At 40.2% G+C, this 25,502-nt stretch overlaps 2 protein-coding genes across 8 annotated transcripts in view; one reads left to right on the forward strand and one right to left on the reverse strand.

Annotated features, from left to right (window-relative positions):
• IL31RA (interleukin 31 receptor A) overlaps positions 1 to 9,465 on the forward strand; it is a 69,356-nt gene extending 59,891 nt beyond the window's left edge. For all 7 annotated transcript variants that reach the window (XM_061618032.1, XM_061618014.1, XM_061618042.1 and 4 more), the window contains 3 exons: positions 1,072 to 1,165; positions 3,861 to 3,927; positions 6,879 to 9,465. In XM_061618032.1, the coding sequence (XP_061474016.1) occupies positions 1,072 to 1,165; positions 3,861 to 3,927; positions 6,879 to 7,361 (644 nt within the window). In that variant the 3' untranslated portion in view covers positions 7,362 to 9,465. The remainder of the gene's footprint in view (positions 1 to 1,071; positions 1,166 to 3,860; positions 3,928 to 6,878) is intronic.
• A 252-nt stretch (positions 9,466 to 9,717) lies between these two features.
• Positions 9,718 to 25,502, reverse strand: part of IL6ST (interleukin 6 cytokine family signal transducer) — a 64,367-nt gene continuing 48,582 nt past the window's right edge. The window contains exons 11-16 of the mRNA XM_061618217.1: positions 23,367 to 23,468; positions 23,017 to 23,163; positions 22,139 to 22,279; positions 21,261 to 21,357; positions 18,013 to 18,094; positions 9,718 to 16,644 (exon numbers count right to left, since the gene is read on the reverse strand). Of these exons, the coding sequence (XP_061474201.1) occupies positions 15,940 to 16,644; positions 18,013 to 18,094; positions 21,261 to 21,357; positions 22,139 to 22,279; positions 23,017 to 23,163; positions 23,367 to 23,468 (1,274 nt within the window). The 3' untranslated portion in view covers positions 9,718 to 15,939. The remainder of the gene's footprint in view (positions 16,645 to 18,012; positions 18,095 to 21,260; positions 21,358 to 22,138; positions 22,280 to 23,016; positions 23,164 to 23,366; positions 23,469 to 25,502) is intronic.

Below are 25,502 nucleotides of genomic sequence, written 5' to 3' on the forward strand. Positions count from 1 at the left end.
TGTTACCTTTGGCTGCCATTTTAAACCAGTTCTTCCTGAATGGGTCTTGTTGATTTCAGTGGGATTTATTCAAGACTAAGCATTAATGCCCCCTTTAGGATGCACACCTTAACGTGGTGAGGGGGTTTGAGAGTGTTGAAGAAGCTGAGAGCAATGCCGTCAGGAGTCTAGACCAAAAGGCTAGACTCCTAGCAGGGGCACCCATGGCAGAATGGTCAAAGCTGAGACACCAGACTAAGATGTATCCAAACTCAGAGGAAGGCAATGGTAAACCACCTCTGAATACCTCTTACCACGAAAACCCTATGAACAGAGTATCCAAAATGCAACACGAGATAGTGCTGGAAGATGAGACCCCCAGGTCAGAAGGCACTCACCGAGCTACTGGGGAAGAACAAAGGACAAGTCCGAGTAGCGCTGTGACTAATGACGCAGCTGGGTCAAAGCCAAAAGGAAGCCCAGAGGCTGATGCGCACAGATGCGAAAGGAGAGTCCGGAGTTGTACGACGCACACAGTAGGGACATGGAATGTGAGAAGCATGAACCAGGGAAAGTTAGAAATTGTCAAGCAAGAAATGGAGCATATCAACATTACAATACTTGGTGTGAGTGAATTAAAATAGACTGGAATGGGACATTTCCAATTAGGCAACTACAAAATATTTTATGCAGGAAATGAGAAATCAAAAGACAATAAAGCTGGGAAAAACAGAAGAGAGTAGAAAAAGAGGAAGGCTAAACAAGAGAAGGATTGATTCCATAAAGGAAGCCACAGACCTGAACTTACAAGATCTGAACAGGGTGGTTCATGACAGATGCTCTTGGAGGTCGCTGATTCATAGGGTCGCCATAAGTCGTGATCGACTTGAAGGCACATAACAACAACAACAACAAAGCATTAATGTTAATGGCAGTCTCTTAGGCTACAATCTTTTACCCACTCATCTGGGAGTAAGCCCCACTGAACTCATTGGTATCTGCTTTCAAGTAGACATGTTTAGGATGGCTCTAAAATATTTGGATGTAAATATTTGGAAGTCATTTCCCTCCTTCCTCTTTCATCTCCTCTAGGTGTGGTAGATATTGTTCTTATAAATGTCGTTGTTGGAATATTCATGCTATGTGTAGCAACTGTTGGGCTATTGTGGGCTCTGAAAAGACACAAGTGAGTAAACATTTACATATGTCTTTTTAAATGAGTGAAAATGAGGCATCCTGTTATATGGAAACATAGTAGAAAAAAGTTTCCTGCTTGCTAAATATGTGCCTGAAAAATAAGCCACTACAAAAGAAAGGCAGAGATCCTTACTGAGCTGAGAAACTTTATGGCCGAATTATGTCATGGCACACAAATAAATAAAATATTCGGAAAAGGGGCTTTTTAAAAACTGATTAAAATGGGTTTTTCTTAGTAAACGTCAACAAAACACTTGTCTTAATAATAATAATAATAATTTGTCATGGACAGATCACTGCTTGTTGAAGTTTAGACTTTCAGCGGCCTCTTCCCTCTGCAAGGGTGGGGGACCTATTAAATTGGTCCGCCCCCGGAGACTAATGAATCCTGAAGGCTTTCAAAGGGCTCTGGGGGACTTTCCGGCTGATAGGACTGGCGCTCCTGTTGAAGCCCTGGCTAATCTGTGGAATGCAGAGATGACCCGGGCTGTTGACACGATCGCTCTTGCGCGCCCCCCTCCTCTGTAGAGCTCATACAGCTCCTTGGTATACTCCAGAGCTGAGAGCGATGAAACAAGATAGGAGGCGGCTTGAGCGGAGGTGGAGATGAACTCCCGACGAATGCAATTATGCGCTGGTTTGTGCTTCCACCAAGCTGTATGTAGGAGCGGTGAGGATGACGAAAAAACAACATTTCGCTGCCACCATTAAGTCATCTCTCTCCCGCCCAGCGGAGCTTTTTAGAGTTGTCCGAGGGCTACTCCATCCAGGCCTGCAGGACATGGCAGATACATCGGTGGCCCGCTGTAATGAGTTTGCTGAGCACTTCCAGCATAAGATCTCATGCATTCGCCGGGACTTAGACTCCCATGTTATAGCAGCCGATCCTAGTGAGGTGTCCGGAGCACAGTCTTGTCATGTTTTATTGGATGAGTTTCAGTTGGTTCAGCTCGAGGACGTGGACAAGGTGCTTGGACAGGTACGTGCGACCACTTCGGTACTGGATCCTTGCCCCTCTTGGCTAATAAAAACTAGCAGGGATGGAACAGTTGGCTGGGCCAAGAAAGTGATAAATGCCTCTTTACGAGAGGGAGTGGTCCCTGGCTGTCTGAAAGAGGCGGCGGTGAGACCACTTCTGAAAAAACCTTCCTTGGACCCAGAAAATTTCAGCAGCTACAGACCAGTGGTGAATGTCCCATTCCTGGGCAAGATCTTGGAATGAGTGGTCGCTGGCCAGCTCCAGGCGGATGAAACCGATTATCTAGATCCATTTCAATCGGGTTTCAGGCCTGGTTTCGGCACTGAGACGGCCTTGGTCACCCTGTTTGATGACCTATGTCGGGAGAGAGACAGAGGGAGTGTAACTCTGTTGATCCTCCTTGATCTCTCAGTGGCTTTTGATACCATCGACCATGGTATCCTTCTGGAGAGGCTTGCGGAGTTGGGAGTTGGAGGCATTGCTTGGCAGTGGTTCTGCTCTTACTTAGCGGGCCGTCTCCAGAAGGTAGTGCTTGGGGAGCATTGCTCGACGCCGTGGGTTCTCCAATGTGGGGTTCCACAGGAGTCGGTTTTGTCTCCCATGCTTTTTAACATCTACATGAAGCCGTTGGGTGCGGTCATCAGGAGTTTTGGAGTGTGTTGTCATCAGTACGCTGATGACACGCAGCTCTACTTCTCCTTTTCATCATCTACAGGTGAGGCTGTCGATGTGCTGAACCGTTGCCTGGCCGCGACAATGGACTGGATGAGAACTAACAAACTGAGGCTCAATCCTGACAAGACTGAGATGCTGCTGGTGGAGGGTTTCTCTGATCGGATGGTGGATACATATCCTGTCCTGGATGGGGTTACACTCCCCCTAAAGGAGCAGGTCCGTAGTTTTGGAGTCCTCCTAGACTCTTCCCTCTCACTCGAGGCTCATGTAGCCTCGGTGGCACGGAATGCGTTCTACCAGTTACGTCCCTATTTGTGTAAGGAGGATCTCACATCAGTTGTACATGCTCTGGTAACCTCGCGTTTGGACTACTGCAACACGCTCTACGTAGGGCTACCTTTGAAGACAGTTCGGAAGCTACAGCTAGTGCAAAATGCGGCGGCCAGATTGCTAACTAGGACCAAGCGGTTCGAGCATATAACACCTGTTCTGGCTCGCCTGCACTGGCTCCCAATATGCTTCCGGGCCAGATTCAAAGTGTTGGTATTGACCTATAAAGCCCTATACGGCACGGGACCACGATACCTGTCAGAACGCCTCTTCCGGTACAAACCGGCCCGTACACTACGGTCTTCTATGAAGGCCCTCCTCCAGGTCCCGACTCATAAGGAGGCCCGGAGGGTGGTGACAAGATCTAGGGCCTTCTCAGTGGTGGCCCCCGAACTGTGGAATAGTCTCCCCTAGGAGGTGCGCTTGGCGCCGACACTATTATCCTTTCGGCGCCAAGTTAAAACCTTCCTCTTCTCCGAGGCATTTTAATCTCAATTTAAGTTAATTTCAATTTAAGTTAATTCAATTTTAAATATGTTGTAATTGATTTTAGTTTGTGTTGTTTTTATATGCTCTGTTGTATTGTACTGTGTGATTTTATTGTACTTGTGATTTCATTGTACTTGTGTTCACCGCCCAGAGAGCTATTGCTAGTCGGGCGGTATAAAAGTTGAATAAATAAATAAATAAATTTTGACAGGTTAAAAAGTGTTTGCTGGCCTGAAATACCACATCCTGTACTTCCAAGTTGTTCCGACGGATTTCAGGTAATGACTAGTTTTTGCTGATCAAATATACCAGTGAGAATTTGTTTGAAAATATGTGAAAATAACTATCTAAGAGAGATTATGGCTGGGACTGTCCCTGATCATAATGCAGCTCTGCACCCTGACTCCCCTTGTGGGTCTGACAGGTGGGTATGGGGAGGCAAGCAGCACTAGACGTTGCTTTGCCCCCATCTGTTCCTCCATCTCATGCTTGCTGGTTGTTCCTGCTCTTCCTCTCCACCAAACTGTTACTCGTCTGCCCTCTCTTTCTGGCAGCAGTAGCTCCTGAAGGCAGCTATTGTTGACTGGTTGCTTGCACAGGCAAGCAACAGCCACTGCCCCTTGCCCTTTCTGCCTGAAGAGGACGAAATGGGCAGAGGGAAGGGGCCCATTCTTCCATAAAGGGAACCCAAAAGTCTTCCTTCCTCTGTAACATGGAGGAAAATGTTTAACTTACAGAGTAGTTGTAAGAATTAGTTGGATAATCTGTGTGAAGTGCTTTGGACACTCAGAAGTGTTAACATTGTATTGTTAAAGTGTATGATTGTTGGTTGCTTTTATTCTGACTATAGTCTTTGCTAGGGGTGGATGAAATTCTCAGTTTTGGTTCTCTTAAGTTTCTCATTTTCCCAATCTTAAATTAAGTTCTCTACATTTCTGTAACTATTTCCTTTTTTAAAATCCTCATGAAAATTCATCATTATTTTAATATGAGTTTTTTCTAATAAACCCATTTTGGAATGTAATTTTGCAAACAATTTTCCTAATTTATTTTTGAATGTTTTCACTAAAATATGCATTTTTATGCACACTTTACTGCAGTATATGCATTTTGTACACATTACTTGGCTGGAGAACTGGATTGCAAGATTTGGAGAAATGTGAATATTTCATGGTAGCTGTGTTTTGATTTGCATATTGGTTTGAGGAGTATGAATGAGGTCGTTTCTCATTAAAAAGTAAATAAAGTCAAAGTTCTCCTCCATCCCTACCCTCAGAGGGATGGCTGAATGACAGGAGAAAGTTGCCAGATGCCTTCAGAGTGAGAGTCTGGCAGAAGGCTGGCCCTCCCTTGGTGTGAGATGGGGGGAGTAGATGTGCCCTGTGTAAAAGATACTGAATGGGTTTGAGTGTTCCCAATTCCCACAGAGGCCTACTGGGATAATTGGCTCTTGTTGGATCCGTATCAGGGGTTTAAGAGGAGTCTTAGTCAGGAGGAACATGGGTGATGCCACCCCATTTTCTTACTTGATCTCTCAGTGGCTTTTGATACCATTGACCATGGTATCCTTCTGGGCCGACTTGGTGAGCTGGGCATTGGAGGCACTGTTTTACAGTGGTTTCGATCCTATCTCCAAGGTCGCTCTCAGAGAATAGCATTGGGTGACTTTCTTTTGGCCCCCTGGCAGCTGTGCTGTGGGGTACCATCTTGTCCCCCATGTTGTTTAAAATCTATATGAAGACCTTGGGAGCAGTCATCAGGAGCTTCAGGGCGAGGTGTCAGCAGTATGCTGATGATACTCAGCTCTATTTCTCCATAGCATCTGAATCGGGAGAGGCCGTGCAAGCCCTGGACCGCTGCCTGGACTCGGTGGTGGGCTGGATGAGGGCCAATCAACTGAGTCTGAATCCTAGCAAGACGGAGACGCTGTGGGTTGGTGGCTCCCAAGTTCGGATAATTGGTCAGTTGCCTGCTTTGGATGGGGTTGTAGTCCCTCTGAAAGAGCAGGTACGAAGCCTGGGGGTGCTCCTGGATCCATCTTTGTCACTAGAGGCCCAGGTGACCTCCATGGCTAGGAGTGCCTTGTACCAGCTTCGGCCATTTCTGGACCGGGATAGCCTGACCACTGTTGTCCACGCACTGGTAACCTCCAGGCTGGATTACTATAATGTGCTCTATGTGGGGCTGCCCTTGAGGTTGGTCCAGAAGCTGCAGCTGGTACAAAATGCGGCGGCGAGACTGCTCACTGGAGCAGGGTATCGCCAACATGTCACCCTGCTGCTGAAAGAATTGCACTGGCTGCCCATTTGCTACCAGGCCAAGTTCAAGGTTCTAGTTTTGGTGTACAAAGCCCTATACAGCTCGGGACCAGGATACCTGAAAGACCATATTACCCCTTATATACCCAGTCAATTACTGCACTCTGCAGGTGAGGGCCTCCTGCAGATACCTTCTTGTCAGGAAGTTCGTTCTGCACAATATAGGAAATGAACCTTTAGTGTGGCAGCACCTACCCTGTGGAATTCCCTCCCTTTGAATATTAGGCAGGCGCCATCTCTATCTTTTCGGCGCCTTTTGAAGACCTTCCTCTTTTAACAAGCCTTTTAAGTTGAGACCTATCCCAGTCTGCATCTGTGATGGAATTGCTTTTTAATGTTTTTAAACCTTTTTTTAAAAAATGTTTTTAATATGTTTTATTTTAATGTTTTTTAAAGTATGTTTTTATGATGTTTTAAAGTGTTTTTAGTGCTTGTGTTTGCCGCCCTGGGCTCCTACTGGGAGGAAGGGTGGGATATAAATCAAATAATAAAATAAATAAATATGTAAAATATGGGCCTTGGGCAAAAAAAAAAAGGTTAACCACTGGTGTAGGGGCTATAGTTGTGACCTTTAGAACTCCAGTGGATTGAAAATGTTGAGAGGTTAGCAGGATCTATTTCTAAGAATAGAGGTCAGACCAGACTTGTGTTTCCCTTTTGGTTTGCATAATATTGATCATTAGTAAATGTGCTCCTATTATTGAATGCTCAAAGAAAATGACATTATGAATGTAAGAGTTACTGGTAGTTTGTACGCATGATTACAACAGAGAAGGCATAACTGGGGGAACTTGCACTTTTAAAGTTTGTGCAAATTTTAGAAACTTCATCAGTTTTTCTATTTTTGAAAACCTAGGAGGAACTTAATTACTTACTGTAGAGAATCTATGGTTTTCTTCTTCCCTTCCCAGGAGAAAATAATGTTGAGAAACTCACCCTCTGAGAATGAGACACTCGTCAGTGTTTTGAAAGTAGATGCTTGTGGGAAGGATCATGATGAACTACAGCTGTCAAACCATGAAAACTGCTTCAAACAGGCCAGTGTTAACACAGAATATACGATGGACAGCCATGGGATTTTGTGCAGTGGAGGACACAAAGCTATAACACCTCTTGTACAAACTGCTTCTTTAGAGCATGATTTGAGGAGTCCAACAATTCCAACTCTAGAAGTGGCTTCGAGAGATGGTGAAAACAAGGAAGTTCAAGATCAGTCAGATTTGAAGGAGAAAACTGATTTCAATCCATATTTGAAAAATTCAGTCCGTAGAAGAGAATTCTTACCTTGTGTGAACTCAGACCAAAATACAAAGGGAACTAAAGCCCAACCTGTTTCTGTGACAGGGCAGCCATATGTGGCATTGGACACATTTCAATTGTTCTCAAAGCGTTAATATATATATGTCCCTGTTCAGAGTAATTTAAGTTTAACGATGACCACTTAATGTGACAAGAGAATTCAACTGCCGACAAGAATTTGATGGCTGTTCTTCTACGGTCCACTGGCAGCAAAAACAAGTTGTATAACGCACATCAAGGTGCTGTATCTCTTTCCCTTTCTACACAAAGACAGACCTATCAGAGATGGAACGAGTGCTGATCAGCTATGGCTATCAGAACGTGGAAAAGAGTGGACTGGGAAATTCTGCATGTTCCAACTGATAACCAGTATCTTACTCCTTTTTAGAGTTTTCCCTAACATTCTGCCATTTGTTTACTGATGCCAAGGGATTGAAAACACATTTTTTTAAAAATGGCCAATACTATCAAAGTGTTCCAGAATACCAGAGCACCTTATCCTCTAATTATTTTAGCCCTCATATAATCGTATATCCAGTCTTCTGAGCACGTTAGCATAGCATAGACAGAGGGGAAAATGAAAACATGGAATTGAAAAGTTGTAAAGGAAATGACAACATATATGGGGTTGTGTAAGTCATAGGCAGAATAGGCACATAGAATAGACCTAAGTTTTAATGGGTCTCCTCTGTAAGTATGGTTTAAAATAAGAATGTTACACAACAAAAAATAAAACTTACCAAAAAAAGGCAAAATTCTTGAGGCAAAAAGCCTTTTTGAATGCCTGCTGTATCTAGACAGATATCCCAAAGTTTACATGGTACATTCTATGGTTTCAAGCCATTTCACAATGGAGTCATGTTACTTGGTTTGCTTACAGGTAGCCATTGACAAACGTGTTAGAATAAGCAAACTTGCATGTTCCCTTTAAGGGATATTTGGGAAATATCCCATGTACCTGTTTACCAGTGATGCAACTTTCTAAAGGATGGGGTTACTTGGGTTTCTCTTCCTCCTCCTTTGGCTGGGATTTTTGGATATTCTCCATTAAGCTTGAGGAGAGAGAAGCATGCACATGCTTCTCTTCCAAGATGACCATTACCAAACACTAATGGACACATTCTTTATCTTTTACTTAAGAAGATTGTGCCTGTAATTATTTGTGTCTGAGGGAAAGGGTGGACTGGTTGATCCTCATCCCGCTGCTTGCATTTATATCTCTGCTAAGAAATAGGACCACAAAATTATTCCTATTTCACACATATTTTTAAAATACCAAACAAAAAAAACCTGACTCCTTGAGCACCCTGCTCCCCTTTTAGATCTGCTGTTTGAATCTCCTGCATCAGCTCACTTTGAAGGTTTGTCAAGACTGGCAGGGAAGGTGTCTTATTCGAAGAATTGGAAAACTAGCCAAATGATGGTTTTCAAACCTCCCTGTAGGTAAAGGAAACATCAGAGTAAAATAATGTTCAGCTTATTGGCCCACTTTCAGGTACTCGGAAGTATTGGTTGCTGAGTTGCCAGCTGGATGTATTTAGGGCACACAACCACCTTTTACTTATCATCTACAGTGCCATTGAGCTAGGTGATTTAGGTGCCTTTTGTAGAATACAGTCCTTTGCCAGTATGCATATATGGTAGAAGTTTTGTCCTTGCCCCAAATCTGCTTATTCAGACATTTATTAATTGTAGCTTGGCAGGCTGTGCACACTGGACCTGCTCCTAACATTCCTGCTGTGAGCAGGAAGGACCGAAAGGGGGATTATAAGCACATTCAGCTGTGCAGTCAGGGTTCCTGATCATGGGGCAAACAGACCACATTCAGCCTAACATGCTTTTTTCAGCTCAATGAGTGGAACTGGCATGCACAGTCTCTACACAGGTACAATTAATGAATGCCTGAACAGAATTTCAGTGGCTCCAGTCTTCATATGCCCTATGAAAATAAAAATGATATACACTACATATTTGTTGTGAGGATAAACATGGTAAAGCACATTTTGTATATTACACTATGCAACTTGCTCATATACTCAGCTGTAATTGCTACAAGAGCCAACTGATATATACAAACGAGATCAGCCATTTGCAAAATTAAACTAGGTATCAAAGTGTAAAACTTAATATATCATCCTAATCTGAGTTGTTGGAAAGAAATCTGTTATTAAAACAGTAAATAATCTGCCAAATTCTAAATGTGTTTATTCTGGAATTTCAAGTGAATTCATCATTTCAGCATTCAGTAACATATAGAGGTGATGGCATCAAAAAGAGAATTTTTGAGATGTATATCAACTTCTCTCGTAGCACAGCAGTGTGTCCCGAGTCACAATTTTGTAACCACTGTGCTAACATATCATGTAACATAACATTTGAAAACAGAGCAAAAAAACCACCTCAACCACATGGTAGTAATTAGTTTAGTGCCAAAACAAAGCTGGCAAATACTGAGAAACAAAAAGATACTTTTTATTTTTTATAATCTTATTTAGATAGAAAAACAACATACATGTACATACATGGTGATCCAGAGAAAGACATTGAAGGCTACAAAAATACAAACACTAACTTAATAGCTTTCACAACACTTCTAGGACAACAAATATGCACTTATACAGAGATGAGGATGGGTATCATGTTTTTATATAAAGAAAAGCCAAGGGCTTGTCTATACTACAAGGCCGTGCTTAGCTGGAGCTGAATTGACTGTCAGTGACCAGAAGCAGCTGTCCAAGAACTTCTGCAAATTATTCCAGGCACACTTGAAAGTTATGTTTGCATAGCTTCCTTTTTTTTTTTTAAGTGGAAAGAAATCCTCACTAAAATGTGGCATATTGAAGTTGAATGGTTGTAACGCCAAAGCTCTGCCTCATCTTTGATCTTTCCTCTTGGGTCTTGGCTGACACAAAAGATCACATCAAGAGAAACTAGAGAAACCTTGTCAAGGGTTCCAGTTTGGCAGCTGTGGCTACTCAAAGACAGTGCAAGTATTCTTAATTAGGAATGTAAAAGACTGAAAATGGTTGCAGCAAGCTGCAGCATAGGCAAGCCCTGCTACAAGCTTAAGCACTGTGCAAATATAAAATGCATTACTCTGAGCCAACGTTCAAATGTAGTGTTTATGAACTTCTATTTTCCAGTCAAGTTAGCCGGGAGGAGGCCCTCTCTCCTGAAAGAGTTCACATAACAGGACTACTCTGGGCCACATTTTTTGATATGCAGATCAGCCCACCACGCAGAGACCAGAATGATTAAGAAAGGAATTAGTGTGACTAGTTCAGCAGGTTGCTCTCCATCTATACAGATTCAAACTCAGAGGCTTGAAAGGGGTCTTAAAGACACCATCCATCCCAATCCTGTAACAGTATCTATAAAAAGCAGCAAGTTACAAGACACTCATCAAAATTTCACAGATGTTTTACTTTTTTGTTTGCAGACTCAGACATTGTTCTCTAGCTAATGCTCCAGCCACGTACAATGCCATGAAAAGTATTTGCCCTGTTTGATTTTCTGCATTGTTGCATATTTTTGGCCCTGAATGTTATCAGATCTTGAACCAAAACCTAATATTAGAGAAAAGGGAAGCTGAGTGAACAAACGGGGCAAATACTTTTTCACAGCGTTGTACGTCTCCAAACATTTTGTTGATGCATTTTGTTGATCCATCACTTTAGTCAACAAACAGTATGAAGCAATATCGGTGGGAAGGAGACAATGGGCGTATTACATATTACAGAGAACAGCATGCATGTATCATGTGATCTGTTACTGAACCCACATTGTACCTACAATTCGCATAGCCTATGTATAAATATCACTCAGTGTATAGGGATGCATTGCTTCAGCACATCTGTGCCTGGAGGTTGCAGAGATGTCATTGAATTTAAATTTAACCTCACTGACTCCAATCCTATGCACATCCATGTGCAAGTCCCACTGAACTCAGACTTATTGCTATGCTGACTACACATGCATAGGATCAGATTGCATATTGTTTAAATCCATGCATTATAAATTATCCAACGGTTAGTTAACATAAGTCATACTCAGACCAACAATAACTATTAGTTTGAAATCTAAAATGTACAACATTGCATGCATGTAGAATTTTATTACACAATTCCCCCTCACACAAAGGGCTGGCAAAAAAAAACCCTCAAATTTTGACTTTGGTTTCCTTCATAAAAATTCTGGTTTAAAAACAAAGGCTTTCTATTTTTTTGGTTTTGTGTTTTTCAGTTGAAAGCAGTGTTTCAGGTCAGTGTCATCAAGTGCTGCTTTCTCAATACAGAGTAAGCAGGTCACAGGAGGAAGCATGTGAAGAGATAAACCACAAGGATACATGTATAACATGTAGGTAAGCTTTTACCTTACATTGCCTGTTATGTAGCTGGATGCAGGCAATTTGATATGTGACATAGCTGAGGAAGGCAAGCAACACTAGGAGACATTTTTGTTGTCATAAATTAGCTTCGATGCGGCCAAACCAAGCAAAATCTCAGTCTTTCTGTTTCAAGGTTAGAACTGTGTATTGAGCAGTAAGGCGGCATGCATAACCTAAGCTTAAGGAAAGTCTTCAAAGTCTTGTTTGGGCATCCAGGTTAAATTGAGAAAGACCCAGCAGCTTAATAGCAAGGGTTATTGCTAGAAGCTTTCTCAAATTTATTTCAGTATCGGCAAATACCTCTGCATGTAGCTATCATACCTCATATCCAAGCAGACATGGAATAGCAGCCTCTTTATAAAAATTTTTTCTACCAAAAATCCTAATGTTTTCAAGTTTGGAGTTTTCCCAAACGAAAGGATTCTCTAATATCACAAAACTGACTGCTTTTAGGCTACTAACCCTGATGGTATGCTCTACCTGCACTGAGGCGGTATGCTACTGAATACAAGTGGCTCAAAACCACAGGAGAGGCGGAGAGTACTGTTGCGCTCAGGTCCTCCTTGTGGGCTTCCCAGAGGCATCGAGCTGGCCACTGTGAGAACAGAATGCTGGACTAGATGGGCCACTGGCTGGATCCAGCAGGCTCTTTTGTTCATATTCTTCATCTATATTGCTGTACATGCCATCATTCCATAAATTCAACAATTCCTGGGAACATAAACATCCCAGTAATGCAGTGGTTCCCAAACTATTCCCTCCCCATAGACTCTTTGAAAATAGGCAAATGTCTTGCTTTTTCTGCCTGTTGTAGCAACAGTAATGCTCTGTGCTAGATCCTGTATGATTTGTATTTTATTATATTACAGTTTGAATTCTATGGAATGCAAGTTGTAATAGCATTAAGAAATAAAACCAGTGAAATACAATTAAAATTCAGTAAAAATATTTAAGGCAGATATGCCACAGACCACATTAATAAAACTCATGGACAAATGCAGCAACGCTTTTGAACCTTAGCTTAACAACAGGGCAACTGGGCAGTGTAGTCTAGATCTAGGACTTGTTTTTCCTTAACTGCATTTGACATAGAGGAGCTGGAATGCAAAGACAGGGTCACTAGATCATTATTTTGAGATCAGAACAGTATTTAGTGAAAGCCAACCACTTGAACATTTTCATTCTGGAGCCACAAATGCAATTCATCCTTGTTTAGGATTAGCCTGTGATTTCTAACCCATTTGTGGCTGCGGTTTCCAAATTGCTTGGCTTGCAACTCACTCACAGTACTCTTGACATGGATGTGGTCACTTGGCATCATAATTAAGTGTCCATTTGTAGGTGCAGTTTGGATTTAAACTGTGCCTGTAAATGGACATCTTTCCTCTGTACAGTGGCAAAATTTCAGAAGTAAAGTCCCACTGATGTCAATGGGACAAGGAACAGGATTGCAAACTTAAAGTTAGAATTCAGTATTCACTTGGGAGCAAGCTCCATTGAACACCATGGAATGTCTAAGTAGTCATGAACAGGATTCTGAGTTGATCAAGACAGCCTCTACCTTGCCCCCATATAAATGTCATTTGTCATGAACAAATGTCAATACTCTGTGTAATATATAACAATTCTTCAAGAGAGAATATGTATTTAGAATGATGAAGAATGAAATAACATCAACATGTAAATTGGAACAAGGGGAAGATAAATATATTCTGCATATAAGTCAAAATTAATTTACTTTCTTAAATTTATAGCCTGCCTTTCTGCCATCATGGAACCCAAGGCAGTGCACATGTAGCTCCTAGGCAGCCCCCCCTTTCAGGTGCTGATCAGATCCAGATCTGCTTAGCTTTAGCAACGTGATGGCTCCACATACTTTCATACCATACCCTGGGATAAATTTGTGAAAATGTTCAATAAAAAGTTGCACAAGCATCTCCATTACATCACAACCATCACTTTCTTAAGATTTTTTTTTAATTTTGGAGAGTGATTAGCAGGAAACTAATAATGTGTGTTAAAATAATTTGTTATGAATTAAGATGATTGTAGAATAGCCCTGATAAATGCTCTGTATAAATGACTTGGACAGTATCACGAGAATTAAACTGTAGAAGACTGACAGTACAGGCATGAAAATGGGATTCTGACACTTGTGATACCAGGTTTCACACAGTTAAGACTTGAGGCATTCCACTATGGAAAGAAGTCTCAGAAAAAGTGAAGAAGAGACAAGGTGTTATATTCTACCGAGATGAATTTTCACAGGAGACAGCCTTCCACTGTGCATTATGGTCACACTTCACCGTTTTTGTCACGGAGAAGTTTCCATTTATTTTACTAGGACAAGCTCTGATAGCTCAATCCTAACCATGTGTACTCAGATGCAAGTCCTATTGAATTCAATGGGGCTTACTCCCAGGTAAGTGGGGTTAGGATTGCAGCCTTAAGAACGTAAGAAGAGACTGCTGGATCAGGCCAGTGGCCCATCTAGTCCAGCATCCTGTTCTCACAGTGGCCAACCAGGTGCCCGGGGGAAGCCCGCAAGCAGGACCTGAGTGCAAGCCTTAGTTAAGGACACAGAATACTATTCACCATCTTAACTTTGAATAAAGGTTCAAGACTTGAAAAAAAGGCAAACTTGAAGATTTGTTTCTGAAGAATAGCCAAATAGCAATATACTATGGTTTAAATAAAAAGGCTAGCATTCATTGCATTTTTAAAGCACTGGATGAAAGTATAATTACATGTAAGTTACATTAAGGAGCCCTGAGGTACAAGCAGGTAAAGAGTATGCCTATCTCAACATAAACAAGAATTCTAAGGAGGTTATGGCACAAATTATCATTATTATAGCCTATGAACCAACCAGAGTATTTTCTTTTTAGATGAAGCCCTCTGAAAACATTCAAAAGTGATTTACAGCTACCTTTCTTTGAGCTGGCAGTTTGATTGACTGGCCAATCTTCAACATAGCCACCAATTACAGTGCAACAGCTTGGGAAGAAAATATAATCTCTAGCCACTAAAATTTCAAAATATAACCACTTACACATTGTTAAACTGTTGAGGAAGAATCATATTAACTTTTATTTCCTACTAAAATGGTAGTGTTTCTGGATTGCGTCAGAATCAGTCCCAACTTAATGATTTTATAGTAAATACAAATAGGATTTTCAATAAATGTTTTCAGATTTCTCCAATGATGGAAGAGAAAATTCTCCATGCAGAGTGCCGATATTGCAGTTCTTCAGGAGGTCTTCTAGGGTCCTCAATGACTCTGCAGTTAATTGTACTGCTCTAAGCATTCATAACATCAACCAGTGGCAGCAGATAATACTAGAACCTGGTGTTGGCAGTCACAAAGAGCAGTGGACTTTCCCCCTTAAAAATGCATTTGCCATATAACTTCATTATCTAATACTAAATATATTTACTTCATAAGCCTATCCTGGTAAAATGCAAAAAATAAATGCACATATTTTTTTCTGATTGATATTTATCTGTACAGGGTTGAGTTCCAAATACGTCCAAATGTCAGTAGATTTGGCTCAAATTGCAAGATAGGCATGAAATACTGGCATTCAAGGTAGTATTAGCATTTTGACAGTCATGATTCATATAAATGAAAAAATATTTCACTCCATTGGTTTGTAGTTCTCGACTGGCAAGGAGGCCACACTGGAATGTGGTACATCCCAAAATAAACGGAGTCTTTCTAGTTAGTTAATCTGGGGATATTAGACCCCCATTTAATATTTTGATTCTGTTATAAACCACTAAGTTTGGCCATGGATGGACCACTGTTTTGGTCTCTAGATTAATTTAAAACAATCAGTCAAGATAAAATAAGGTACTTTTACTTTTAAAAAGTTGGCAACTAGCCTAATGAAAAGAACATATTCATAATGTAGTACTCTTCATCTCTTCATGATCTAATTGTAAGGAGGTATTTACAGTCAGTCTCCATTTCTATGCCTTCACCACTGACAAAATGAGGTGTGTCTTCCATTCTACATTAAAATGCAGCAGGGTGCTTCAGGACTGAAAGGCAACAAATTTGTCTGAAAAGTTGAATGAGATGTAGTGCTTGAAGGATTATTTCAGTAAGAATAGCTGGAAACTTCCAATCAAACATCTGGTCAAAGTCCCTAAACCCACTGTCCACAGTCTCCTCTATAAATGAACCTGAATTGTTCAGCAGATGCAAGATTTAAAACAGTTTAACATATAAGAACAAAGTAACATTATCAACTGGAAACCTATCAGGAGGCGGTCTCTCTTTTTCACTGGGGCATATAACCACCCTGGTTCACCGTCTGTGGTAAATAACACTTTGGTATCTCATCATCCGTCACTGCATTTGCTCTCATAGTTTCAAACTGAGAAGCTAGTCCCTCAAGGCTTGGGTGGAAGGTGCCTGCTATGACATCATGTTCATCTCTCTCAGGGCGAGAGCCATACATTTGAGAAGTCTGAAATCCAGCAGTATCTTCCTCACTTATTGGAGAAATCTGTTTTACCCTTTCCAAATGAGACTCATCCATGATTGTGTCATCCTGATTACAATTCTGTTTGAAATAGCAATGTCCTGGTGTTGAGTTGTCACTTCCCAGCACTAGATGGTCTTCTGGCCTCTCCTCCAAGTCTAGCAGAGGTTGGGTAGACTCTGACCTGGAAAAGACTTGCACTGGAGGTGTCTGGTCCCGGTAGCCATTGGGTACAACGGTTGAATACTGCACTGTGCTGGAAGTGTTCTGAGCAGGTTCACCTTCATCACTATCAGAAACACTTTGTCGAGGAGATGACATGCAGGATGATCCCCCTATACCACTGCTGTGTCCTTCTGAGGCATTTTTTTCCTTTTTAAGCAAGTCAAAAGGCTTAAGGTCCTGTTCAGAAAAAGACTTCTTGTCATCAGCTTCAATTTCTACCACACTGACATCAGTATAGCTGCCGTCTGGATAGATCTGCTCTTTGGATTTAAAATGCTAAAAAAGAAACACAGAAATATAGTTATGGATACATTTAAATGATGCAACTTGATTAAGTTCATTATCTATACTGTGCTGTCCTTAGTGTTCAAATCCTGATTTCAATGTACTATTTAGGAATGAAATATTTCATATTCAAAATTCACCCCAGAGCTGCATTATTCACTGTACAAGTTTCTTATGTAAGCTTGTATCCTCTCCAACATACCAAAGTCATTATTTCCAGCTGAGATCACATGAATTAAGTTTCTTCCATATTTTCTATCATTTTAGGATTTTTTTTAAAAAAATGAGGAACATTACACATCAACATTACTTACATTTTTGCATATGGTCAATATCTTTGACATTTCAGTTTATCAACGCAGGACTACAACAGTATTTCAAAACAGAAGTGCTAGAGCTCAAAACTAACTGGATACTTCTTTTCTGTCTTTAAATCTCATCATGTGAGAGTTGGGTGTAGCAGTGAGGCAATCTGCATGTACCCTACAGCAGGGGTGAGCAGACTTCAAGTTTGCAGAATCCACGTTGTTGTTTCTTAGACTCCCAAGAGCCACCGGCTGGAATCAAGTGCCAAATAGTGGTTTAGAAACAGCGTCAGACATGCTCTTCGAATTAAGGAAGAGAGCACCTCTGAGTGCCTCTCAGTCCAGGAATTTGTTTTCATTATGGGAAGTGAGCTCTCAGCACTTCAAAATTCTATTCCCAACTTTCCCCCTATGCTTTCTTCATTTCAGCAGCCTCATCTGAAGAAAAAAGTCACTGCTTTTGTTAAACAACTGGGGTTCAGAAAGCAATAGAGATATACAGTAAATCCTGCTCTACCTTCTGTTCATCCCTGCTCTAAAGGCATTCATCTTTATTGCTACCATGGTGCAAGAATGAACAGATTCTGGGTCTTTTATTTGAAAAGATTTTTCTTAAGTGTTGTTATTATTCCTCTTCATTCTGTCCTTGTAGCAGAGGCCACATGAAGAGAAACTACTCTCCATTCATATTTTCTCTTGCAATACAACACTTTCTCAGCTACTAATTTCTAGGATAATTTGTAAGAGCTGAATTTGTGAAATTCAGTTTTAATTTAAATTAATGCAAGTCCACAGTTTTGGCCAGTATCCCCCATCAGATTTACAATTCCAAGACTACTGGGTTAAGAAACTTGAAACTGTACATCAAGATTTCATTTACAAGAGTTTTTGTGACAAGGATACCAATTCATATCCCAAGTATGGATGGTACTCAGCTCCACAAGAAAATATTTAATTTCTAGCAAGTTACCCCTTCCCTTTTCCATCCATTACTATTCTTTTGCCTTATTGGTGGTGGAGTAATTCCGAATACTCTGTGTGCGTGTGTTTTTACCTTGGATGGAGTCTGTGGTGACCACTGAGCAATAACACTCTTAGAAGGATCAGGCACATTAGGCCAGATGTGCTTCTTGATGCTGGCAAAGGATCAAGAGAGACAAGTCATTGCATTGCGATTACATGAACCTACTGAAAATTCTCTGCATGTTTATAAGACGCTGATGAACTGATACCAATGCATTTTCAGATTCTTAATGTGCGTACGGTATGAGCTCTGTACTTGTGCTCGCATGCACATATCTATATAAAAACAGGCAGACAGAGATCCTGTGATTTGGTCACACCATGAAAATAATTGAAAAGATTGCGCAGATAAAAGGGGCAACAAGTTCTCTAGATCTCCTGCCGAAGCTGGAAAGCCACTGCCAGCCTCTTCCTCTTAGAAGTGAAGACAGCTCTGTCTGAAGGTAACTACTATGACTGAGAAAAGGAAGCCAGGAGAGGCTTATACTGGGCCAGGCTGAAGTCTTTCCCTGTTCCTTCCTGTATTCAGCATTACTAGCTCTGAGAAAGGCTGTAGCTCAGTGGCACAGCATCTGCCTCGCACGCAGAAGCTCCCACATTCAATCCCTGGCATCTCCAGGTAGAGACTCCCTGTCTGAAACCCTGGAAAGTCACTGCCAGTCCATGTAGACAATACTGAGCTAGAAGGACCAGTGGGCTTGATATAGTATACGGCAGCTTCCTATGTTCACTGCATCAAGAAGAGGACATCAGGCCCCACTGGTAATGAGGCAGAGTCTTAACGTTTTTATGTTCACAAGTTTATTGCTCCTCTTTAGGAAGCCCTACAATATCCTTAATGTGCTTCCATTTCCCATGTGATAACATAACACTGAGCACTGCATTATGTAACAGCACAAAACACTAATAAAAAAGACAAGATACAGAAAGCCAACAATGACAGGCAGGAAAGATTAGGTACTACACAAATTTATTAAGATGAAATCTTTTTTGGCTGTAATGTCATTTCAATACTTGTTGTTATGTGCCTTCAAGTCGATTACGACTTATGGCGACCCTATGAATCAATGACCTCCAATAGCATCTGTAATAAACCACCCTGTTCAGATCTTGTAAGTTCAGGTCTGTGGCTTCCTTTATGGAATCAATCCATCTCTTCTTTGGCCTTCCTCTTTTTCTACTCCCTGCTGGTTTTCCCAGCATTGTCTTTTCTAGTGAATCATGTTTTCTCATTATGTGTCCAAAATACGATAGCCTCAGTCTTACCATTTTAGCCTCTAGTGACAGTTCTGGTTTTAATTTGTTCTAACACCCACTTATTTGTCTTTTTTGCAGTCCATGGTATGCGCTCCTCCAGCACATTTCAAATGAGTTGATTTTTCTCTTATCAGCCTTTTTCACTGTCCAACTTTCACATCCGTACATAGAGATTGGGAATACCATGGTCTGAATGATCCTGACTTTAGTGTTCCGTGATACACCTTTGCATTTGAGGACCTTTTCTAGTTCTCTCACAGCTGCCCTCTCCAGTCCTAGCCTTCTTCTGATTTCTTGACTATTGTCTCCAGTTTGGTAATGACTGTGCTGAGGTATTGAAATTTCAATACTAATGTAATTTAAGTGTTAACATACAGTGATAAACAGCATTCAGAAATGTTTAGTTTTAAAAAGTTGTCATATTTCATTTTGTATGTCCATAATGAGGGAGAGACCTATGGTCTTTCTTTCCTGAGGAAGCAGCAAAAAGTACACAAACTTAACTAGCGGTTTTTGAACACGGCAAGATAATCTCATAAAACAGCATAAGAAATATAATAATACTCCAGTATGCATCTAGGCAGCCTTTGGAACAATGTACTTGAAAGCCTTTTTTTTTTTCCAGAACCGAACTTTAATTTGTTTTTATTATTATTACTTTCATATCCCATCTTTCCTCCAAGGAACTCAAAGTGATGTACGTGGTTCTTTCCCTTCCCATTTTATCCTCACAACAACACTGTGAGGTAGGTTAGGTAGAGATTGACTGCCCTAGAGTTACCTAGTGAGCTTCATAAATGAATGGGGATTTGAACCTTGGTCTCCTAGCTCCTAGTAGCCCAATGCTAACCAATATATAACACTGACTCTTTTTTAAAAATAAAAGCAATTTTTAGCTTTCTACTCTGAATGCAGAAACAGCATGAAATTGTGGTGAAAGTGTTATTTATTAATATTTATAAACCACTTAATATGTAGAAAAAAATTGAAGCGGTATACAAAATTAGTAAAACATAAAATATATAAAACAGAATAAAATTTCAAAATCTGCTTTGACCAAAAAAGTAAAGTATATGGATGGCATTGCTGCTCTTCGAAGGCAAAAACTGCAAATCCTTATCTTCTTTATTTCTAAAGAAATGCATACAATATGTGACAAAACCAAAAAGGCCCTGTTCCACATTCCGGCCAGATGCACTGTTCCACATGCCATCACCACAAGAGGCGTGTCTGACTGGGACGTGGAACAGGGCCTTCTCAGCTGCAGAACCCTCTCTCAATTGCCACTCCCCAGCCAATGTTCAGGGGCATGGGTTACGACTCATTTATTTGGCAAAGATTTTGACCTTTTAATTTCTACCAGTTTGTGAATCTGGTTATCGATTTGTTTTAGAGCTCTTTTGCTTTACTGCTTGTCTTCTTATTTGCTTTAATGTTATGAACTTGGGATCTCTTCAAATGCTGATAGGCAATGTATAAATTATTTTATTAAAAATATAAACAAACCAAATATAAACCAAATATAAACAAACCAAATATAAACAAACAATTCACTTGTTGCTAAAAGTAGTGGATGTTATTCACTAAATTCTTCCTGTGGTACTACTTAATGCAGGAGTGGTGAACTTCAGGCCTAGGGGCTGAATGTGGCCTCAGGACTCACCCCCCTCCCCTGGCCCTGTTTTGTGTCCTCCTTGACTGCTTTTGCCTGTCTGAGATGGTCCTCAAACTGTGATAATGCCTCTTGCTTGCTTGCCTGGATGGAGAGGTGTAGGTGTAGGAAGTCCTGCCTTTTGTGTGGCTCTAATGTACTCTACTGTACAAAGGGAAACTTTTGTTGCTCTGTCAATTTTGCCTCAGGCCATGCCCACCATTGAAGGAAATGCAGCCCTTGGGTTGAAATAAAAATATTCCCAAGTCCCAGTTTAATCATTTGGAGCAAACTCTAGGCCATGTGTGATTCAAAGCCTCTTCTAGAGTTAATATAGCATGTATGCAATATGTTGAAATAAGGATACTTACACATCTCGTTTGTTGAAGCAAACTAATACACCTAAAAGAGTACATAGCAAGAATGCGAGACATACAGGGACAACAATTGCTTCAATTTCTCCTTCCGCTAAAAGGTAAAACACAAAAAGTTAGCACTTCTTTCTCAAGAGTTTCTTAACAGTGTGCTTAGCACAAATTAATTTTTAAAATCTATTAAGTGACTAAAACAATAGCACAAAGTAACTCTTTCAGAATCTGACCTTCTTTGCTTGAGCAAAAATATTTAAGGGCTTAAGATAACACTTAAGGCATAGTAGCAAGTAAGCAAAATCTTCTATATATTTTTTGTTACACTGATGTCCTACTTTTAAACAACACAGTGCCCAAGGTGGCCAACAATAAACTCCATAATAAAAAAACTGATCCACATGAAATAATAAGCAACACCACAAAGTAATGAGAAACAGATAAAAATAGGAAATGGCAATGTGTTAAAAACATAAATTACAACAACAGGGCACAGCAAACCAGCTCTGATAAGCCAATGCCTGTTTACATAAATAGGGTTTTGCCTGCCAGCAGGCGGCCATCAACAAGGGGGATAGATCTATGAATCTGGACCCAGTCAGCTACCAAGGAGACTCTCTCTTAAGTATGTGGAGATAATAATGAAAGGTAACTGTAGATAATACGCAGAGCTGAATGGTAGAAACAATAAGACATCTTATAGCAGGGATCCATCTCAGTGCATGTTTTGATTATTAAGTCGGGAATACTAAGTTTGCAATACTGAAAGTCAAACTAGGTATGAAATTAGAACTGTGCAGCTGTCACCCATAAGACATCCTGAGTGGTGCAACAACAATTAAAGTATTTTAAGAATTGGAACATTTTATGTAAGAACGTACCAAATTTCTTTGTAGTAAATGTAAAAGTAGGACCCTTTTTTCCTCCATTTTTTGTGTATGCTGCCACCTGCACCGTATATAAAGTGTCACTTGATAAGGATGACAGTGGGTACTCCGTCTTGGAAGGTTCCACAATCACAGCTGGAAGTGAAAATTTCCCATTTGATATGCATTATATAAACAGTGGACATCTCCTTAAACCTATTAAAGCTGAACCAGTTTTCTCTAACAATTCTACCTTTGGTAATTCAAATAAAAAGAAAATTTGCAGCCTAAATACAATAAGATCTGAATGTATTTCAGCCTGCATGTCTATTAAGTCAAACTTTATAATACCACTATCACCAAAATACTCATCTGAAGTTCAAAGCTCTACTAGAAAAGTGAAAGTGTAAGTAGAGATCTTGTTATAAGTGTGACACATTTAAAATAAATTATGTTTGTCAAGTTATGAAAGATTGAATATTTTATGTATTTCAAGCAAGTTGTAAAAAGCTAAACATCACATTACACCACCACACCAGAGAGAGATGACCCTGAGTGATTGGAGGGGACTGAGCTTCATTTATGACTGCACCTTGTGCATTTACAGGCCACAATCAAAGAGAACGGTTTTATAAGCCAAATGAGGAAAAGAAAAATTAGTTCCCAGAAATATTAGTCAGCAAAAAAGGTATGTAGGATGAGGTATACCAATTACTACACTTGTGCCACCTCACAACACATTATGACACTGTTGCAAACATAAACGCTAACATAAGATGCCTCGAGTCTGGATACAAGAGAACCTGTAACAGGCAAGTAAAGCTTAGAACAGCTTTTTAGCAAAGGCCACCTATGTTGATTTATATAAAGATGTTAAGCAAAGATTCAATTACCTGTTTTATTTCCAGGTGTTGTTCCATAAGTAATATTGTAGTATTTAATAAATCCATGCTGCTCTTCTACTGAAAGAGGTTTCCATTCTAAAAGTGCTTCATTTTTCCCAACTTTAGTTGTTCGAACAGTGGGGCCTTTAGCGGGCACTATCAATGGAAAATATTAACATGAGCCAACTGTTGGTAATTGCTTGTCTCATAAGTTGTTCCATAAAAAGATCAATTTTAACTGTTTAAATACTGAATACAATGAACCTGAAGATTCATACAGTGACATGCAGTATGTCTATCAGTGAGTGCATTGTGAGAAAAAGAGCAACAAAAGAGTTTATGTATAACTTTAAATGTACCATCTTCTTGAAGGTATGCTTGTACTGATCCTTCTTCTCCTTGACCATTAGAATACAATGGATACACACTTATTGTATAACATTTTCGTGGCTTTATGTCTCCTAAGGAAATAATTTTAAGATCCAGATTTACATATACTCAAACACATAGATCCACTGGTATTCATTTACATTTTAAAACTAGTTTATCAGTCCATTTCTTTCATACCTGGAAAGTCAACTGAACTGTCTAGAAGCTATTCTAAAATGCATCTGAACTAAGAACGATCTCAGATGCTATAAGGCATACTAGCAAGTGATTATGCAAACGTTTCATGCGTCTGCTCCAAGTATCCATTTGGCAATTGTTTTTGGTAATTGTAATAGCCAAGCTGTAACACATGTATAGAGCCTGCACGCAGCTCTATAAAATCCCCTTTGAATATCATGGTGATCATGTGAGTGCTTCACGTTCATCCACTGAAATGTACAAAGGAGATGTCATGCAGGGGTGGTATGTAGGCTTTAGAGGCACACAGTGATAGCATGAATTATTCACACATCTTATACTGGTTCACAGTAATTCTTTAAGAGGAAAACAATCGCCATATAGTTGATCCTCGCAGTAAACTATTTCTTCCAAATTGCGACCAAATACAGGTTTCACAAAGCAAATTACATTTTGAAGTACGTTATTTTATGACAAATGAGTTGCATACACATCTACCTTTCAAAATCAGTTACTTTCTATAATCAAATAGCATTGCTTTATTCTTAAGTTTAAACAATCCTATCAAATATTGTTCTGAAACCATTAAAAGACGGCCAGGTTCTCTCAATGTCGCATTTCCAAACTCGTACCATAGTCTACCAGCACTCACTACCACTAGCAGCAGCATGCTGTTTTTCCTCCAGTATGTTTTACACCTATTCTAAGAAGTTTAAAAAAGAAAAAAGGAGGGGAGTTTGAGGGAAAGTGTTTCCCAACACAGCCCCATTACACTTACTGGTGTCTGTCTGTCCAGCTCAGTCTGGGTGGGAACAGTATAGCAGTCCCCATGATAATCTATAAAACTATCTAGTAAATGCAGTGCAAGACAGCTTTCTAAGCATACTGGAAAACTGCAGCCCTGAGGAGAAAATAAATATACTTCTGTCTTGGCTATTGCTAGTGCAGGTATTCCTAGTGCAGGCACTGCTACTGAGGTGGACTGTCGCTCCTGCTAACACTTTGCAGGCTTCAAAATGTTGTCTTGACATAGCAGACCTAACGATGAATAGGTTGTAAACTTTAGGTGAGTGAAAGATTGGGGAGTTGACAAGGAACTCTCTTCACCCTCTACTGCATCTCTATGGAACCTAGGAATATGTATGAAGGAGGTAGATTGGTGGAGATCAGAAAACAGGGTAGAAAATCCAGTCAAAACGCAATTTTTTTTAGCAAAAGGGGAGGAAATTGAAGGTGCGTCATATGTGTGTTTGGAGTCTTGCAATTTCCCCTTACCTCTGGACTATGCGCTCAGAGCTCAGTCAGTGGCAAGGAAAGGCACACAGATTGATAAACTAGCAATGGGCTCTGTTTCTGCAATAATCAGATTTACTATTGAATTGAATTAATTATTATTTCTGATATTCTCTATCTTTGCAGAGAGAATTCTGAAGTAGCAACTCTCCACACCTGTTTTCCAATTCATTCTTTTTTTTACCAATTCTTTTTTTTAAAAAAAATTGTTTTGAAATCATTGATAGTGAGTGATACTTTTATCGAACTACTTTCTATGTGAGCTCTTCAAATGTGTATTCTCATTCACTGATGTCAATGAAGTGTTGATTGTAAGCAGCAGGGGGGGACCACTGACTTGATTATCTGCCTTAATCTGCTCTGCAGTGTACTTGAAAAGGAATGTCAATAGGCAATCATTACAGAGTTCAGAATAAAGATTGATACCAGTGCAGACTTATGAATAAATAGTGATTATAATATCAATACTTCTCTGCAAAGCAACAAAAAATTGCAGATCGGAAAAATGAAAGTATATTGGAGGAAAAAGGACTCAGATTGTTAATGACCACCAGGAGGCCACACTTAAAAACAAAATGTAAAAAAGGAAAGGATTCCATCTTTATGATAAACTGGCATGTTGTATGTTTTTATAC

Source organism: Rhineura floridana, chromosome 1 (genome assembly GCF_030035675.1).
Source record: "Rhineura floridana isolate rRhiFlo1 chromosome 1, rRhiFlo1.hap2, whole genome shotgun sequence".
Taxonomy (NCBI): domain Eukaryota; kingdom Metazoa; phylum Chordata; class Lepidosauria; order Squamata; family Rhineuridae; genus Rhineura; species Rhineura floridana.